Below are 19,965 nucleotides of genomic sequence, written 5' to 3' on the forward strand. Positions count from 1 at the left end.
CTAAATAAATTAAGAACAAATGATGAACAGGTTTTGTTCCTTATTTGAATATCACGTCAAAAATTCTGCACATTTTTAACCACAATAATCCTTGTAATGTCATATTATTTGCATACTCCTGCACAACGTCCTGTCAACCTGATCATAATCTGTATAGTCAAAAATGTTTTGCAACTAATTTTTAGACTCTTTTTTGGTATTCAAGGATCTTCAAGAATTCAGCACCCCACCCTATTAAAGGTAATCGCGTGTCTCCTCAAGGCAGTGATTAAATGGCTCTATAAAAATACTGGCTCAAGGTGTGTGTTAAAAATCGGAAGCAGGTGTACATCCGAGCTAATCCTTGGTGGGCATTTCAGGTCGCAAAGAGATTAACCTGAGGTGGTCTGCTTGTCTCAGCACTGGATTGGATCCTGCTAGCTGCATTTTGACAGTTCAGGAGATCATCTCATTTGATTTACGTCGCATAAAGAACTCGTTAAGGGTCAGCCATCTGCCTGGAGCACGAAAACCCAATATGTTGATCAATAAAGTTAATCGTGGATACTGTTTTGTCCTAGGGTGGGGTCATGGGGTGGGCCAAGGACATCTCAGCGTGCCCCAAAAAGATTTTGTATAAATGAAATATATATGTATAATAAATATATAGTTTTTGTACATAAGGAAAAAGTGGTACCATACATCAACATATTTTGTCGCACTTGTGTAAATCTATAGTAAAAAAATAAATAAAATAGGCCAAATCCAACTTGCATTCAAAAATGCACACGTGCCTGATTTGAGTTGTGCAGTCATGGAGTGCATGATGGCAGGCGGTTGAGGGTCATCATATTGATTGTGTGTAAAGCTCCTCATATCCAGACATGGACATCGGATTAGCATGTTAACCCAATACAGAGCGCTTTAATAGTTTAAGACGGTCTTCCGCATTTTGTCTGATCTTGTTATGATAATCATTTACAAAATATGTTACATTGACTCACATTTGAATGTCGTAACGTGAATATAATGTGCTAACCGCTCGCCCGCTGTGCTACTCAATCACATCTTGGAGATTCTGGGTTCCTTTTTAATCCTAACTTTTAAGCACGACTTCTTATGTCACGCCGATGTTCTTTCAAAGCCTACACGCTTCACAAGTTGTTTATTCCCGGGAAATCACATTAGCGTCGGCGCATAGGTGCTTGCATGTTGCGTCTGCCTCTCGTTATGGGTAGTCATGATGGCTGGCTCCGATAATACTTGCACATTAGTGAGCACAAATATAAACAATGTTGTTCTTATTGTGATTTTTCCTCAATCAGCACATAATCATCAGGCCATGTAAAGGAAAATAATTTCAGGGAACTGCTGTGTCAGGGAAAAGAAGGAAAAAAAACCTTTGTGGGGGGAAAAAAAGAAAATCAGACTACATTTCACCTTTTGTGTCCCAGATTGATGACTTTTGAGATGGATGATGCTCCTCGGCGCTGTGTTGCATTGTCTTATGCGGGTCGACACAAAGAAGGTAGAACACTTATCATCTCAGGCGTATGTATAGAACCGGGAGGAGGGGTTGTCAAAGAAGTCAAGAGGTGGGAGGGGGGGGTTCCCCTCTGATAAAATGTAATGGAGCTAGGCTAATGAGAGCACAGGCAGATGGAGGTTGCCCTCTCCCGTGACGACGACAACACCCTCAACCTCCATGCTAACGATGGAAGAAGATGTGTTTATTATTTAGACATGCTGTCGTTGGCTTTTTTGGTGATGCTTGGTTGACTTGCAGCAGGTGGCTCACCAGGTTTGGGATTAGACATTGTTTGGTGGGAATGGTGCCGTGAATACAAAGGGATTAGTGCATAGGGTTGCTTCATTGACTGTGTTGTGTGTGTGTGTGTGTGTGTGTTTGTGTGTGGTGGTAGTATGCCGAAGTTGATGGATGCACTGGAGAACCTCCAAAATGATTCCAATGAAGCCGTTGTTCATGTACCAGATGCATAAATTCCAACAGCTAGCAGTCAGCTCCCACGTCTTATACTCGAAATGTTTCAGGGAAGGCGTAACAACAACAAAAAAAAGCCCCCCCGCAATCATCTCAATGCCTTGAACCATGTGCCACCATTAGGGCCACACAAAGAACAGTCTGACAAATGACCACTTTACGTCCCTCTTTGACTTTAATGAATTTATATGTTATCTTGGCCTTAATGGAGGCCGCGACGGAGGGGCTGGCGCGAGGCCATAACAAATGAAAAGCTCTGATTAGCACAGAATGAGCCGAGAAGAGAAGAAATGCCATTCATCTTGGTTAGCATCCTCCTGAGCTCTTTTATGGGTCGCTGTTACAAGGACGGCCGAGCCGGGGGTGGCGGTCCCATTAGCGGGGCAGCTGAGTGGTCAGCGGCCCCGGCGTTGACGGAGCGTCTGGCGCACTCGCATGGTTCAAGTCAGTGAATGGCTCAGTGCGGCTTGACTCCTGAATAACCTTCGGATGTACCGGGAGCTTCACCTCTGTGTGACCCCGCTCTGTGGAGAGAGGGGTGTGTGTATATGTGTGTGGGAGGGTTAGGGGGTCTGCTCCACAGGCGGAGGGGGGGGGGGGGGGGGGGCGCCACCCACTCTTAGTCACTCTCACACTAGCAACAGGTAAACATAAGAATGGCTGAAATAAACATCTTGAATATGCAAAATAGTCAGGAGCATGAATCATTTGAATATAACGTGTTTCCTGATGAAATTTGAAGACACGCAGAATGTTGACCCACGTGTAACTCGATAAATGATGATTATTTTCAGTGGTGATTGGTGCAGACTCCCGCTTAACACAAGATTGAATGTGATTGGTTATTTATGAACACAGCCACACTCAGTTATGAACGATTGTGCAACCATATCGTCATAGTTGATTTTTTTCTGATTATTTATATATTTTTAATTGAGTTGTACAAGTTGTAGGTCACATTAATGGTTCGATAGATAGATAGATAGATAGATAAATAGATAGATAGATAGATAGATAGATAGATAGATAGATAGATAGATAGATAGATAGATAGATAGATGGATAGATGGATAGATGGATAGATGGATAGATGGATAGATAGATAGATAGATAGATAGATAGATAGATAGATAGATAGATAGATAGATAGATAGATAGATAGATAGATAGATAGATAGATAGATAGATCACGTGTTCTGCTGAACTTTGCTATCTGCTTCCAGGAAACATTTTCTTCCCAGATTCTCAGCTGACAGTCTTGAGCTCTTTAATTCTTGGTATTTTTTGATGGAGCATTTTTCTATTTAATTGCAAAGTAGGCCAGCAAGTTTTTAGAGGGTGTGTGTGTGTGTGTGTGTGTGAAAAAGAAACCCTCCGATCCACCAGAGCAGCAGCAGAGGCGTTCGGTCCCGATCCTGTTGAAGCTTGATACGGACCACTGCTGTCATTGGGAGAAGTGCTCTTTTTGAGCGGCCCCTCCTCCTCCTCCCTGGCCGGGCCCCCCGGGCTCTAGAGCCGCCTCGCACACTTTTCAGTCCGGTCCGGGAGAGGAATGTGCGGGGATGCCGAGCACCGCTGGCTGTAGGACACCTAGGAAACCTTGACGACAACACCGTTATGGACAGCCATGATCCGTACGTGCATTTAAGTAAGTACGCCTTCTCGGATTCGACTTTTAAAGCCGTCGCGGAGAAAGCGAGAGACAGACAGGAAGGGCAGTTTTCTGCAGGAGTGCTCCCCGGCTATGGCGTCCTCTCTCCGGGGCTTTCGGCACATGCAGCCTCGGTCCTAGTGCCCCCGGTTGCTCCAGTAGCGATTATTTTTGTGCTGTAAATAAAGTCAGGTGATCGTGGCGGTCAGGGAAGGTCAGAGGTTGGCATTTTAATTGCTCTTATGTAATTTACGACCCTGCTAAACTGTTTGAAATTTAATTTACTGCGAGGAGCACAGAAGAGGCTTCAGAAAATAGACAGCAGAAATGGTTGACACAAACAAACTTGTGGCACAAAGTGGCACCCCCCACTAGACCCCCCCCCCCCCACCTATACAACACGGGTCATTTTAGAGGGCATCCATCCCACGGACAGCGTGATGTCATTTTGCTAAGTAAAGCTTCACTCCTGCTCTGACTCGACGACTTTGCCCTTGAACCAGCTGATGGCTTTCTTGCTTTCCCCTTTGCCCTTCTATTAGCAGAATTGTTTATGTGACAGCTTTACAGCCCTGTGGAGTTGGGCAACACGTGGATCACAGTGGGCCAATGGCTTTTGTGTGTTCAGTACACCGATTTAACAAGTTGAATTACGCACTTTATTCTGTATGTTCTCGCCATCATCATGTGATGTTGTCTCTGGCTCATGTGCTGCAAAAAAAAAAGAGCATCTCGTCTTATAAACGTTTCTTGTCACTTTCTCATGTGTATGGAGACAAAGGCAGAAAATTTCAGATTGACTTAAAAGGAAAATTTGTTTTTTCTTAATTAGCGATTGTTTTGCGCAGAACTCGAATGAGCCATTTTTTGTACATTACAACACTTTCAAATGTAAATTAAGTGGTTTCACAAAATATGTCTACAGTCATTTAATGCACTGTTTGCATTCTAGTTTACTCAGCGGCACAAAAACAAGATGTCACATGGCAGGTTTTTCATTTGAGTGTTTTATATTTATGGCCTGGAAGCGTTTGTCTCTCAAATATTTACTCAAATATTACATTTCCTAATGTGTTGGTAGAAGTTAATGATAGACACTTTCATAGAAATCAGCCGTAGAAATGGAACTGGTGCTTTCTTTATGCATGAACATCTTTTTTTTTTATATACTTTCTTGTTTCTCTCAACTCTAGCCAGGTATGAGGCTGTAAAAGCTATTTTACTGCACACGTTTCTCGAGAAAAACCTTTTTGCTCTTTAGCGTAGTTTCGGAAATTTAAGGAGTGAATGTTTGCCAACTTTTAGTGAGCCAAGGCACATCATTTATATTCAAAAGATCTCACCACACACCATCTAGCAGAAATAATACTAAATAATGTGGTGTGCTTTGAATACTTTGCATCTCAACTCTTTTTTTTGGCCTAGCATTTTCTTTAGCGGTTGTCGTCCGAAAGCCAACAATCAATTACCGTCGTGCTTTTTTTTGTTTTTAAAGTAGAGTGTAGCAAAAGATAATCGCAAGGCATTAAATAATAACACAAAATGGGCCTTTGAGCATAAACGACGTCAGTATGCTATCGCTGAAATCTCGACACCACTCACATAGGCTGGTAATTGTTTCCATAAGCAGTGTGCCCCCAAGGGGGACGCAAGAGACATCTGGATGGGACAACTTGTAAGCAGTAGACCGGATATGGAATATTCCAGCCCTGTGGCATCCCAAATGGCGCGATTATTTTTAGTTTCATCTTCAGCTTAAAATGCAATTTTCTGGATTTGTGTGTTGTTGAAGACTTTTACACCCTGGTCTGATTTAAATGATTGTTATTTTAGCAGGAGAATCATTTAAAATGAATGATTAATTATCTGGAACTTTATCTTACAAGGCCTGTAATTGAAAATGGTTGCAAAATTAATATTAACTCTTAAAAAGTATCTTTCTTGTGATTAAATGATGTTTTACCAGGGCCATAAATGTGATTTGTTTCTTGGACGGATGATTAAATTGCAAAATGAATCTTAAAGTCACCACGTGTAGCATGGATGAAACAAAAGCGTCTTGTGTTCTGATCGCTTAGAGGTCTGCTCCTTTTCTCACGGATCTGTTCCAGTAGGCTTGATGAAGGCCCGCCCTTCACTCTGCAGAATAAGCAGCATCTCGTCTTTCTCAGCATTTTAATTTTTCTCCAAATTCCCCATTCGTCGAAGTGATCCTGGATGCCCCCCCCCCCCCTCCCTCCTGCCTTTGATGCTGACAACTTATTTAAGAAGTGGTGACAGTGAAAAGGGAGAACTCTAAAAGAGGAAGAATCTCATGGCGGATTGAAGAAAGCAACCGCCCTGTTTGATGTGAACAACCGCGACTGACTCGACACTTCTTCTATGAGTCTGGATTTGCAAACATTGCCAGCGTATAGCTCACCGTCTGTGACCCGACGGCGGCGGCGGCCACCACGCCGTCATGTGACTGAAAGAATGCGGCCGTTGCCGTGAGTTTTGAAAACCTGCTCGCTGACTGCCAAGCCCTGCACGCGGTTTAGCTCCCCACCCACTCCCCCAGAGATAAATAAACCACACAGGTAGAGGGTGTGGTTCTTGGCAGGTTTACTCAAGGATTCTCGCTACTTGAGCCCCAATGCATTAGCACACAATGCATGCGCTAGTATTGAGTGTGTGTCGTTCTGTGCTGCTGGAAAAGGCTGCTTGACTGGATTGTGTGTGTGTGTGTGTGGGCACATGTGCTTATTGTGAGAACAGAGTTGAGGGAAAAGAAGGGGGAGCAGTGAGGTCATTCTCAGGGCTAATTGTCAGTAATTAGTCATTAGCGAAGAAGGTCAAAGCCTTGATTTAATTTCAGATTGAATCAAGCAAGAGGACCTTGGAAAGGTTGCAACGGTGTTTGCTCGTGACGTGCATTTTGAAATGTCTTCATTAATTGTGCAATAACTGCATGCAATCCGCACAAACTCGAACTTCCACCGGCTGGCTCGCCGGGTGTTTGCTTGTTTTCAGTGCACTATTGACTTGTGGGTTTTAGAACCCCCCCCCTCAGTATAGGAATTTAATAATGATTTTATGGGTCAAAATATCCCCAATCGTAATATTTTTATTAAAATCGAAATCTACGCCAATTCACTGTGTTTATATACGCCCCGATATTTGAAAATAACAGGAATGATTTGAGTTTCTCCTGCTGGGGTTTGTTAAATCTTGGAATGTTGTGTGTCTCCTGCTGGTCTTCTCGCGTCTTTTTTGCCAGACTGCAAGGTGATCTGATTACTGCTGGTGGCCCTCATCCAAGTTCCGTATGGACATTTGATGCTCAAGGTGCATGTACAGGGCTTTGCTTAGCATGCTTATGTTTATTTATAAGGCTGGAAGGGCATCAGGTGAATTTTTGATACGATGGCAGGAGGCGCTAAAGAAGCAGCTGTGTACTTCTGCTAGGGACAGCTTGTATTCTCTGGTGATTAGAATTAATAAGTGTCTTGCAAACTTTTCAAAGTACTTCTTAAATCCAAAATTGAGAACTGTTTGTTCCAGAATAGTCGGTGTAAAAAGACGGTGGTGCCTTGAGATACGAAAGGCTCGAGTTTTTAACTTGATGCGAGAGCTACGTGCTAGCATTGAACTGAACAATTGTTAAAAAAAGAGGCTTCAAATGGTTTATTGTCAAATCAAGCAAAGTGAATTACAGAACATGACACGCGTATTCAATAAAACCATGTTTGCCTTAAAAATGTTTTAGCTAAAGGCTAAAAAAATGAAATAAAGCTAATAATATTCAATTCCTGATTTAATATGTCATTATTGTATGTTTTTCTAAAATACAACACTATATTGTTGTGTTTCATATCAAAAAATACTTTTTGTTGTTGTTGTTTTGGGAGGCCGAACGGATTAGTGACATTACCATTGATTGCAATGAGGAAGCATGATTTGAGCTGCAACAGAGCAAATTCAACTCATATCACAAGGCACCACTGTGCTTCTTTCCGTGTCCTTACTTCTTTTTACCAACGTTCAGACTAAACCTGCATTCCCCTCCTGGGTTTTGCAGTTTATTTAAGTTCCCTCAAGCTTTGCCATGCATTGTTCTTCTTTGCCTTTAAGGTATATTTTGGGCTTGTGTTTTGCATCTGGCTTTTCGCTTTGCTCTCTGTTTACTTGACCACTGTGCAGTATTCGAACAAGACAATTCCTGACTTCCTGGAATGCTATACATGAGAAACGCTTGTGCTAAGGCTAAGGACACGCGCATATTAATAACCACAAGCACACGGGCAACCGACCATGTCACAACTGGCCCATTTTTCTTCATGACATCAAAGAGAATTACAGATGTTCGGAGGAATGTAGAAGACGGAGGTGAAAATTCTTTAGCTGAGGGCCTCATCTTGTCTTTTTTTTTTTCAGAATTCACAGCTCATTTGTCATACATTTCAAATAAGCCACAGGGCAGTGGTTACAAGTAAAAAAAAAAAAGTTGAAAAACAAATTTTTCCTAAAGAGAAAATGGAAACTTATATATAAGTTAAATACAACTGAACTGTACTTAGCTGTAATTCTTTCACATACCACTAGAGGGAGTATTTTCACCACTATCCTACGCATACCAGCGTGTGGAACTTCGGAAAATTGTTAGCACGGAAGCTACCTGGTGGCTAATAGAAAGCCCCGCAACCACCTGGTAAGGCGTCACATGAATCTTTTTTTTAGGGGGGGTCGGAGGGACATTAAGGCGCCTGCCTTAACAGCCTTTGGCTATGGAAGCTGTCCTCCATGTATTAATGTCTGATCCCTTTTAAGAAGCTGTAATTGGAACCTACCTCTTATACTCTAAGTGTGATTCCCCCCATTCCCACTTTAATGCCCCCCCCTCATTTGCCGCCCTGCACTATAACAGGTGTCCCTGCACAGTTTTAGCCACCGCCGGAGGTATAGAGAACCACGAGTGGGCGTCCCAAAAGCTGATTTGTGTCATCAGTCGGACAGCAAAGAGTTCCTATGGGATTGATCTCCCGGGAAGGATAATCTGCCTAATCTTGTAACTGGACTGATGGACTCCACCTCTTTTTTTTTTGCTCTAGTACCACTCCCCCTTTCCGCCTCCTCCTCCTCCTGACCATTCCTAAAAAGTAGCAAGGATCCGGAGTTTCCGCCTCATCTTTAGTTTGTCAGCTCAGCATCAGTCAAGTCGGACGCCGCGCACGGCGACTGGCGTCCTGCCAGCTCGCAACCGAAGGCATGTGGCAACCTGCGGCATCACCTGCAGCTGGATGTGGCGCCGGGCGGGAGCTGGGTTACGGCCACTGTGAGTAGTTGACTCGCTGCGTCCTTGGAGGGAATAATAGAAAGCAGATCAGGGTCACTTGAGTGTTTGTTTCTTTTTTTGCTCTGGGTTTTTCCCACACATAGTTAGACTCGCTAATGGATGCATTATGGTAATACCTCTAATCCCTGGACACTCTTTAAAAAAACTCATCTTCCCAGGGTAGAAACTCTCAAAACAAATAATGTCTGCTGCTTCTTTGCTTTTGCGGATTACACAACAAACTCGATTTTGTAGTTCTCTTTTATCTAGCCTGGAACTAAACTTCAAGACGATAATAGATATACTGTACTCATGTCTGCTGAATCTTTTTTTTTTTTTTACAAAAAAGATCTCAAATTAATTTTACATGGGAAAAATGTTCACTGATTTTTGAAAACATTATTTTAAAATGACTGAAAAGCCTTAAATCAGAACGATAATAAGGATTTTGAATCTGTACCTCGAAACTTTATTGGTATGTTTTGAATCTTCGTTCATATTATTCGCCGTGATAATAAAGGATACCAGCAAATGATTATTGGGGGCGGGGCCTAAATCATGCACAGATTTTACGGTACCTTTGCATTATAATAATGATTGATTGATTAAAATAAGATGCTGAGGTTAAGTGTCAGGTAGAAAATGAATGGACGTCTCAGTCCAATGTTTACCCGTGGTCTCAATTACGGGGGGAAGCCCTCTCCTCAAAGGGGACCCCCCCCTTCAACCTTTCCCCCTACCCCAACACGTGTTGCTTCGTCCTTGGCTATCTGTTTGTCTCTCAACGCGTTTCCCTTCCGATTGGCCCGCTCCATCCTGCTTTCCCTGGCTTTTTGCATCTGCTGTCTGTCAGCCAGCATCCTTCCGTCAACGCTTGCTCTGCTTTTCTGCTTTCCTCCTCCTCCTTCCTGTGTTTGAAGAGATGTGTCGGGAGGTGTTGACACGAGCTTCGTTTGCCCACGTACTGTACTCGGACAATTATCGGGCATCTGTGCTTGTCTCCCCATTGTCCCAGTTTATTTTAGTGTCGTTTTTCTTTTTCTTTTTTTTTCTAGACTCGCAAATCATCTCCCAGACTGCTTCGGCAGATCAGTCTATAAGTGAGCTGATTTGCGTTTTGTGTTTTAAACTTTTTATCAAGTTTTTATCTCAGTCCTGTCAGCCCTGGCCTCCACATCGATCCTCGCTGCCTCTGTGTAAAAAAAAAACAACTTTGAAGTCTGTCTACTTTGTGTATTTGGGAGTCGGAGGGGGGGTGATTTTCTATGTAGTTGTTGGACTCCTACTTAATTTTCCCATTATTGCACTAAACAGAAACAGAAAAGGGGTTGGCTTTTGTTGAAAATAGAGCAGAGGTCGTTCATCTTCTTTTCAGGGAAAGTTTGTGTGTTCACTCGAGAGTTCACCACGGGGCAGAATTGTGGGGTCAAAGGAGTTCACTGGTGCAAGTTGTTTGTGTTATTACAGCCGCATGGTTTGAGGACCAACTCGTTTCTTTTACCGTATAGTTGAGAAATGATGTGCCTTTTTCCTGTCATAGCCAGCAGAATTATTTTACGGTGGCTTGGTCAGAAAATATAAAATTTTAGTTGTCTACCCTCAGGGAAGCTGTCAATCGTATTCTTCTTTTTATAATCCTTTAATTTAGTGCCGTCGAGCGTTTTAAATCGAGATAGACCAATTATCGGCCGGGCAGATTATTGATGCCGATGTTTTTAAGTCTTTTTGATGAATTAAACATCTGACCACTGATAAGAGATCAATTCAAAACTCAGTGAGCAAGTTTCAGCAAACTTAATTTTTTAATCGATATTTTAAATCCCCCAAAATACCACAAAAAAAAAAAAAAGAACTAATCCAGCAAATGTAGTCACATGCTCTGTCTGTACTCAACATTCATCCATCTGTTCAACATGTCTATCGATCTCCGCACCACAGGGGGCTTCTCAATTGGTGGTCGACCATCCTTGGCCAGACTGAGAGATTACATGTGTGTTCCAGTAGGATCATGTTAGCTTTTGGGTGGAGGAAAAAAAAGAAAAAAAGCAGATTCCATGCGGGACGTTGCCCCCGCCCGCCATCCATCAATCTGTCCGTCCCTCTCACGCTGTCTGCCTCCCTCCTCTTCGGCCTCCCACCTTCTTGACAGCTGGCCTGCTGAGCTGCACATACTTACCCAGGGATAAGAGGATTTAGTGACACAAATGATCAGGCATCAACCTCATTTAGCAAAGAAATGAATGTTTATGTTGCGCGTGTGGCGGGGGTGAGCTGCGTATTTTCCATAGCGGCCTCCACGTTTAGGAGACTTGGTAATTACACAACATGTCCGCCCAAGGTAATGAGCTCTGCAGACTGTCTGCCTGATTACTTTAGGCTTCCTTCTGCTTTCTGTCTTTTGCTTCGATGACAGACGAGTTTGACGTGAACAAACAGAGTCGCCGAGACAACAGGTATCGAACAGATGGAAGTTGCGTAAGAGCTAATCCGGTCTTTATTAAAAGGCACGTGTTGTTTTGGATTCGATGCCTTGCCATCATCCTGTGGTTCGACCCACTCCCACGCTGTACTACAAAGAGGAGATATTATTAGTTAGTCGGCCGCGGGCTTATTGAATTACACCACGGATGGAGTGCTCCATCCACTTAGCGGTGTAATTAACAGTGAGGAATTCGGAGACGCTTTCGTTTTGTTAAAACCTGTTGATCTTCGCATCATGGGGGGGGGTGTCGTGGATATTTGCTGTGATAAAAACAGATTTGAATTAGAAAATCAGTTTGGATTCAAAAGGTGTCAAATTGCACAGAATCGAATTGTCAATCGTTTAATCGTATTTTGTCGGAAGGATGCTCACTCCTTATGGTCAAAAGACAATTTGATGCGTTTTTTTGATACATGATTTGAGGAGGGTTCGATTTGAAATCGGAACGACTCAGTGGTATTACGATTCGATTCGATATGGCTCAGTTCGCGACCTTTTTGTTGTCATTTTTACATATACGTTTGAATTAACTTGTCAATTCTGTAAACGTGACATTTTAAGATGTATCTCTTTCCGATAAAATACAATTTGATCTCGATCCATGCAAGCGAGGCCCGCAAATTGGACTTCTTTTGAACACGGTTCAGGAGTTTGGCAAGAGTCGACCTTTGCTTTGCAGTCACCGGGTGGCCTTCGCTGCTCTCATCTGTTTGCTCTCAAATAGATGCTTGCGTCCTCGCAGCGACATATTGGCTTGGCTCGAGTCCATCAGACAAGAATCAATGGAACAAATCTAGACTGGATGGTTTCATAAGATAAGTGTATGTCTTCAATGTCTGATAATGCTCTTTTTGTGAGATGCCTGGTGGATGACGAGCGGAGAGTGAGACGCTAGTTTGTACGGAGGAGATAAAACTTTCACCTTACATACACAGCTTTTAGCTTCTCTTAGCCTACGATACTTTTGCTGACGTTTAGGTGCCATAGACCTTCAATTTAAGTTGGTATTAAAAATAGTCACCCAACAAGAGAATTCATCAAAATGTTCTCAAAAATGTGTGTCATCAAAAAAGCGAGACTGGAGGAGACACAGAAAGACATAAGTGGACATACAGCTCTGAGTTTTTTTTTTTTGTTTTGTTGCTTCCCTTCTCTTACCATAGCTGCATATTCCGAAACTGAGGACAAAAAATGATGGACTGCTTTTATTCAGCACACTCTTCTGTTGCTGAAGGCGACTCTCCCATATCCTCAAGACTAAAACTTACAGTTAGCGACTAGTTAAATCTGTCAAGACATTACGGAGCGGTCGACATGATGGATGTGAGAGCGTGTCGGCAAGTTGTTGGCAGAGCTCACGATATCGCTGTGCTATTTCTCGCACTCTTGCACTTCCAGAATAGACAACGGTACATTTTCACAAGGCCTGATGAGAATTTGTCATCCGCGTAAAGACAAGCGTCATGGCGTAGAATGAAAACAGGACTGCCCGTTTATTACATCATCCTTTTGCATTAAAGTCTGAATCACATTGTTGCATTGTTAGCTTGTGTTCTGTTCAGTCTCAGAGAGGCAAGTAGCAATACATACAGTATTTGCCTCACTTATGGCATACTCGGAGAATGTGGGAGCCGGTCAATCAGGGGACAGAGCTTCCGTACTAAACAGGAAGTTGCGCAACATCTGTTCTTAAGCATCCAGCACAGGAGTGAATGACCACTTGGATGATTCCATGTTCCTCACTTTCACAATCGTTTGACATCAATCAAATTAAGGAGGACCACTTCAACGTTGTTGTTGTATAATACGAGCATATTATCAATTATTAGATGATGGGATAACGGGAGGTTTCTATCCGAATAAAAAAATAAAATAAATAAACTGCTGTCATTTGAAGATTGCATGCCGTCACACCCGCATGACATTTATCATCATTAGTAATATTTCCCTCCAAAAAAAAAAAAGATTTGAGTCACAACTCTGAAAGGAGTGTGCATCCCACATGGCAACCTTTATACTCGACATGAATCGCGTCGGTGCCGACAAACGGGCTCAAAGCTACGGCACATGCATGAAATTACACTCGGTGTGTCCTGTTTGACTGACACGTTTCCTAAGTAGGTCATGTATGCAAATGCCAGCCTGTCAGTTCACATCAATAGATTCCAAAGCAAGGTCAGCACTGTGGCACAAAAGTCAGGAAGGCCTCGCGCTGTTTTTGTGAATTTAGTGTTTAGGATTACAGTGAATTTTTTTGATTTCCATCTACTTCTTTGTTGCTTATCTTTATTTTATGTTGTGTTAATGTGTGAGGTATACTCTATCGCTCTTTCAAAAGCTACAAATCTCCCTTTTGACGGTCGTACTTAGTGGCACATTCATTAATGCTGCTTAGCCATGTGTTGATCACAAACGCATGTTAGCAAATAGCGGGTGATGCTAAGCTTACTTCAACGTGTTGGCACAGGGTCCAAATCTGTCATGACTCAGCACTATTTATATGTAATCCATTCACGCTCATTCATGGATATATATATATTTTTTTATTGCACGTGACTTTGATTCACATTGTCATCCTAACGGGACACACCTTCTTCTTGCAGATTCTACCGGGCCAATGAGCACGGCCCATTCTCACCCCCACGCCCCGCCAATGGGCGGCATGGTGGGCCACCCGTCGGTTATCAGCACCGCCAGGCACTTGCAGTCGCCCATGTCGTCCATGGGCTCGCACATGAACGGCTTGGCCTCACCTTACTCCGTCATCACCTCGTCTCTGGGCTCCCCTGCCGTATCGTTGCCGTCCACGCCCAACTTGAACTTCGGACCGCTCGGAAGTCCGCAGGTGAGGGGAAAGTGATTAGATGTTATCACGAGAAATAGAGTCGAGTAGACCTTTTATGTCATCGTTCACATGTCAGACTGGTTATTTTTATTCGCTTAAAGGTTGTAGCTTGAGCCAGCGTGTTGGACTCGCATACCAGGGCCTTCCTGGAGCTCATGCTCACCGTGGACTGACCTTTAAATTTGTGGCCCTTGAGGTCATCCCTGCGTCTGTTGTCATGTGAGCGGACTTATACGCAGTCCTGCCATTAGCCCTTTAATGAGCTACTGCACGAAAGAGCAAGAGAGAGAGAGAGAGAGAGAGAGGCAAAGGCAAAAGCAAAAAGAGCAGCCTTTATGAATGTGTATTTTCTTATGCTCTATTTACTTCTATGGCGCCAGCCTTTGTGTTGTTCTATCGTCCACTTTTGTGATCATTTTTCATGCTCCATACATGCTTGCTTTCAATGTACGCAGCACTTTTATCCCCCCCCAGTACATGTAGGTTACAACTGTGTGTGCATATAAGGTGTGTCAGAAATGTTTCAGGACAAAAGATACACATGGGCCTTCAGATTATGAGCAAAACTGTTGGTGGCAATGAACTCTCCTCGCTTCAGAACTAGCAGCAGATTGCTTAAAAAAACAAAAAAGGCTTAAAAGGATTATTGCCACTTCTCGATAAAGTTTAAAATTACACAGAGTATTTAAAACAATCACATAGCTTTGCTTTAATAAAGTCAATGTAACTTAATGCTAATAAACAATGTCAAACGTCATAGACAAGCTAGCAATATTACATTATGTTGTAGTTAGGGATTAAATGTATGTTTTTTTTGGAGCTTTCATGACCTCATATATGGAAAAATAATCCATTATCCTTCCATTCTCCTGTCTCCTTTAATGGACTATGACAGCAAGCTAATGGATATTCAATGGCCACAGAAAATAGTTGAACGTCCGCAAACATGTCCCACTCTACATATCTTATATTTCCTTTCTGCTATAGGTCAAATTCCAACTTGTTTGATTTCACAGTTAACCGGCTCAGTATGTTAATTTTTTATATATATTTTTTTATATTTCAAGTTGAATTCTCAAATAGGAGTGAAGTTAGAGAACTGTACGGCCGAGTCCTGCACATTCTGCTGTACGTTTCTTCATATTGTATCAAAAATATATGATATGATATATGAATTATGAGTGAAATCTGTGGACGAGTGCGGCGAAAAGCACTAGCTGCTAAAAGGGGGGGGCGATGTGGATGCTCATTAAAAGTACGAGTGTCTGCTTACGGGAAAGAATCCTACGCATGTTCGTCTCAGTCGGAAGGTCACCACCGCAGAGGTTTGGGGATGAGCCCGCCATTAGGCGAGCGTCGGAGAGCGAAAATTGTAAATAAGTGATAGGAAAAGCCTGAGGTGACGGAGACGCGGGTTCTTTATGTCACAACGCATCAAATATATAGAACACGAGGGCATTTGTAGGTCAATGTTTCCAGCTGGGATGCAGATGTTTGCACATAAACAGCAAAAAAAAAAAATCTGCTTGGCTTTTGTCAACATAAGAGGGTCAAAGGACGAGATCGTGATAAAGAAAACATTTGGAGCGAGAAGCGTTGCAGTTCTTATTTCAATTCATTCGGCGCAAAACTCAAGTGTGTAAATCCTTGTCTGAGTAGCTTACATTTTGGAGAAAGATTTCCAAAAGCTTTACTCGACAATTTTCACTAGACCCTCTCCGCTAGCAATCCACGCTTCCTTTTGCCTGTGTTTAAGAACGACAACTCAGCGACCATGTGACTGGCCTCATGTGCCTCTCCCAGACTTCGAAACATTAAGAAACCTGCATGACAAGCCTCGGAGAGAACAGTCAGCTCTCCCACTGAGCGGGCATGTGACACACTTTCACAATGAAAATGCGAGGGTGCGGCGGCGGCGGAGGGGTGGGCAGAAGACAAAACCAGTAGGGAAAAACAACAAAAACAGGAACATGTCACAAGACCACCTCACACCATCCACTTTTACTTCCCCCCTCCGCTTCCTGTCCTTCGACTCGAGTTGACCGACCGTCCTCGCTCCGTTTGTGCTCCTCAGATGAACTCTATGAACAGCGTGAGCAGCTCGGAGGACATCAAGCCTCCGCCGGGCCTGCAGAACCTGGGGAGCATCAACTACCAGTGCCCGAGCCCTGGGGGAATGTCAAAGCACATCTGCGCCATCTGCGGAGACCGTTCCTCAGGTGACCTGGAGGGCAGACGCTCCCCACGAAGCTTCCTTCCCTTCAGCTAAAGGTGACGCCTTTCCTTTTGTACGTGCGCAGGGAAACACTACGGCGTGTACAGCTGCGAGGGATGCAAAGGTTTCTTCAAGAGGACCGTGCGCAAAGATCTCACGTACACTTGTCGAGACAGTAAAGAGTGCCTGATCGACAAGCGCCAGCGCAACCGCTGTCAGTATTGTCGATACCAGAAGTGCCTGGCCATGGGCATGAAGAGAGAAGGTACATCATTATTAGCGACGACATGAAACAAACGAGTGTACTGTATATTATGTAACACGTGAAATACATAATTTTGCATTATTACATTATTTTACTAGTGCTTATAAAAAGTCTACACACTCCTTTTCATATCTTTGGTTAATATGATATACACCAAGATCATTTCAACATTTTCCAAATCTGTCCATCTCAATTAAAAACAGGGGAAGTAACAGTAAAACAGATCAGATAATGTGATTGCAAAAGTGTGCACACCCCCATAATCTGAGTGGCTGTGTTCAGATGTATCCAATCGCATTTAAATTGATCATGATAAATGGAATCATCAGACACCATCCCCAACCATTCCAAGTCCGTTTGGTACCGGGTCGCAGAGATATTTATTTAAATATTTCTTGGGATGTTATGTAAATGACTGCAAAAAAGATAAATAAATGTGTGTGTGTGTGTGTGTGTGTGTGTGTGCGCGTGTGTGTGTGTGCTTATGTTGTAGCGGTACAGGAAGAGAGGCAGCGTGGGAAAGAGCGTGGGGAGAATGAGGTGGAGTCAACTAGTAGTTTTAATGAGGAGATGCCTGTGGACAAGATCCTAGACGCTGAGCTGGCGGTGGAGCCCAAGACGGAGACGTACTCGGACGGCAGCCCCGGCAACTCGGTAAGCGTTCAAGTGAGAATATATGAATTTTGCTGGGGTCAAAGAGTCCAATCGGTACACTCCATTCCTTGTCCTGTTTCTCTTGGTCTCGATTTCCAAATGAGCTCCGAGGAATGATTGCTTCATGTTGGAGCAAAGGTTCTTGTGATATTCCTATCCATGTGATCCAAGATACTTCGTACTTGCCAAAACCTCATTCGCAAGTCTCGAGAGAACGTTACTGTTGTGTGAAAGCATCCTAAAATGGGCTTTGCTGCACACTTTTTGTGTTGTCTTGACTTTTGTTCTGGAATGCCTGCTCAACCTCCCCGTTTGTCCGCCTGTAGACCAACGACCCCGTCACCAACATCTGCCAAGCGGCGGACAAGCAGCTCTTCACGTTAGTGGAGTGGGCCAAGAGGATTCCCCACTTCTCAGAACTCCCCTTAGATGACCAGGTCATCCTATTACGAGCAGGTAAGTCCCATTTTGTATATACATTCACTTTGCAAAAGCAGTTGGATATTTTTCCCCCCGAGTTATATGCTTCCAAACCGCAAATAATTTTGATGAAGCTGCCTCACCTATATGTCACGAGAAAAGCGTGTGAGAGAATTAGAAATGCTGCGGGTCATGGACGGGGTAACCTCTTTGAGTATGTTTGTTTTTTGATACGCCTTCCTCCATTAGCAGTTACAACAATAAAAAGTGATGATTTGTTGCAAATTATTTTGCCGACTCCTAACTTGTGGCTGGCTCTCTGTGGTCCTGGGACCCCAATCTGAGAACCACTAATTTAGTGCATATCGTGCGTCAGATTTTAACTGACAAGCTGCTCATGGTGGGTGTCGGTCATCCTCAGGCAGGCCATCTATTTAAGTCCCTTAACAGTCACTTGACATATTAACTATTTAGCTAAATGGAGCAGTGAGACCAAAATAGCCCAGAAATCCCAGCTGTGCCTTTGCAAATGAGGAAACACTGACCTCTGCTGGTGGGAAATATGCCTGCAAGAGGAATATGATGGCAAGAGAAACACAATCTTTTATTTTTTTTTGCTCCTTACAGGCTGGAACGAGCTGCTCATCGCGTCCTTCTCTCATCGGTCGGTGACGGTGAAAGATGGAATCTTACTGGCCACGGGCCTCCACGTCCATAGAAGCAGTGCCCACAGCGCTGGGGTGGGCTCCATCTTTGACAGGTTGGGAGCAAAGCTTAAAATCAAGACCAAAAATGGATTCCTTTAGTTGATGAAGGGCATGAATTTGATATTATTGCAGAGTCCTGACAGAGCTGGTGTCCAAAATGAAGGATATGCAGATGGATAAAACGGAGCTGGGCTGCTTGCGAGCCATTGTTCTGTTCAACCCAGGTCAGTGCTTTTTTTTTTTACTAGTCCTTAGTAAATACAACCGTAGATAGCTATCTGGAATCATGCTGTCATTTATTATTAACATTTAATTAAAATAATGGATATTTTTGAGTGGATAAAAATGTAAAAAAAAATAAAACAAGTGTTTCTTTCCTCTGCCACTAGAGGGAGCCCTACACTTTGAGTATCACTGAAGAGTTGAGAACGTATGAGACTAGATTTTCATTTTAAATGTTTTTAGTGAATAGAAAAATAAGAAATAAATAGAATATGAGAAATGTAATGAATAATAAACCTCAAAATGGCTAATGCCCATAGCTGTTGCTAATGTTGGGTTTGTTTGATTCAGATGCAAAGGGTTTGTCCAACCCAACGGAGGTGGAGGCATTGAGGGAAAAAGTGTACGCCTCACTGGAGTCTTACACTAAACACAAATACCCGGACCAGCCTGGAAGGTGAGAATGACCATTTCTGATGTTTATCAAATTTCCTCTCACGTCAACAAATATTTGCATTACTTAATCAGATTTTGTGGGATTATTTTATCCCAATGAGTGGTTATACATGAACCTCAGTGTTCATAATAAAATGCATGACTGTTGTGTGTGTGTGTGTTGTTCTGGTATTTCAGGTTTGCCAAGCTACTGCTGCGTCTGCCCGCGTTGCGCTCCATCGGCCTCAAGTGCTTGGAGCACCTTTTCTTCTTCAAGCTCATCGGAGACACGCCCATCGACACCTTCCTCATGGAGATGCTGGAAGCGCCGCATCAGATCACATGACCCCAGTCAAACATCCCCTCTTGTAAATAGCCCTTATCAGCAATATGAAGATGGAGTGAGGGAGGGAAGGACGCTGCAATTGAAAAAGTTGAATATTTTATAACAATTAAAAAGCAACGGCGTAATTAAATCCAAAACGGGATTTCAAGGCTGCGGTGAGGACTGAGTACAAGCGTCATGTTTTTTTGTAAATAGATTATTGCAGGTGTCCGTTTCAAAAGAATTCCAGTGCATTTGAAAAGGAATCAGATTTTATTCATAGAGTAAATGTATAAAGTAAAATTTTAAGTAAAAAAAGAGGAAAACTGAATTTCTTAAAACATATGAGTATTCTTACAGAATAAAGTTATTAAGAAATACATACAACACTCTATTTGTCATGTCTACAATATGTCCTGTGTATGCACTAAATATATTCAGATATATAA

At 42.9% G+C, this 19,965-nt stretch overlaps 1 protein-coding gene across 2 annotated transcripts; it reads left to right on the forward strand.

Annotated features, from left to right (window-relative positions):
• Positions 1-3,326: 3,326 nt before the first annotated feature.
• Positions 3,327-19,905, forward strand: rxrgb (retinoid X receptor, gamma b). 2 transcript variants are annotated; one of them, XM_061298272.1, is made up of 11 exons: positions 3,327-3,629; positions 8,723-8,946; positions 14,032-14,273; positions 16,348-16,492; positions 16,574-16,753; positions 17,247-17,407; positions 17,734-17,863; positions 18,455-18,587; positions 18,667-18,758; positions 19,108-19,213; positions 19,390-19,905. In XM_061298272.1, exons 2-11 carry the CDS (start codon positions 8,880-8,882, stop codon positions 19,535-19,537), a joined length of 1,404 nt encoding a protein of 467 aa, XP_061154256.1. In that variant the 5' UTR covers positions 3,327-3,629; positions 8,723-8,879; the 3' UTR covers positions 19,538-19,905. The 2 variants fall into 2 exon arrangements, with proteins under 2 accessions (XP_061154256.1, XP_061154257.1); XM_061298273.1 differs by lacking the exon at positions 8,723-8,946 and having other exon boundaries at positions 3,329-3,629.
• The last annotated feature ends 60 nt before the right edge of the window (positions 19,906-19,965 follow it).

This window comes from Syngnathus typhle, linkage group LG14 (assembly GCF_033458585.1).
Source record: "Syngnathus typhle isolate RoL2023-S1 ecotype Sweden linkage group LG14, RoL_Styp_1.0, whole genome shotgun sequence".
NCBI lineage: Eukaryota > Metazoa > Chordata > Actinopteri > Syngnathiformes > Syngnathidae > Syngnathus > Syngnathus typhle.

Bases quoted from the DNA above. Each gene is read 5' to 3' on its own strand.
- rxrgb (XM_061298272.1), top strand. From the start codon at position 8,880: ATGTGGCAACCTGCGGCATCACCTGCAGCTGGATGTGGCGCCGGGCGG. The intron at 16,754-17,246 runs GTACATCATTAT...CTTATGTTGTAG, and splicing joins CATGGGCATGAAGAGAGAAG to CGGTACAGGAAGAGAGGCAG. The intron at 19,214-19,389 runs GTGAGAATGACC...CTGGTATTTCAG, and splicing joins TACCCGGACCAGCCTGGAAG to GTTTGCCAAGCTACTGCTGC.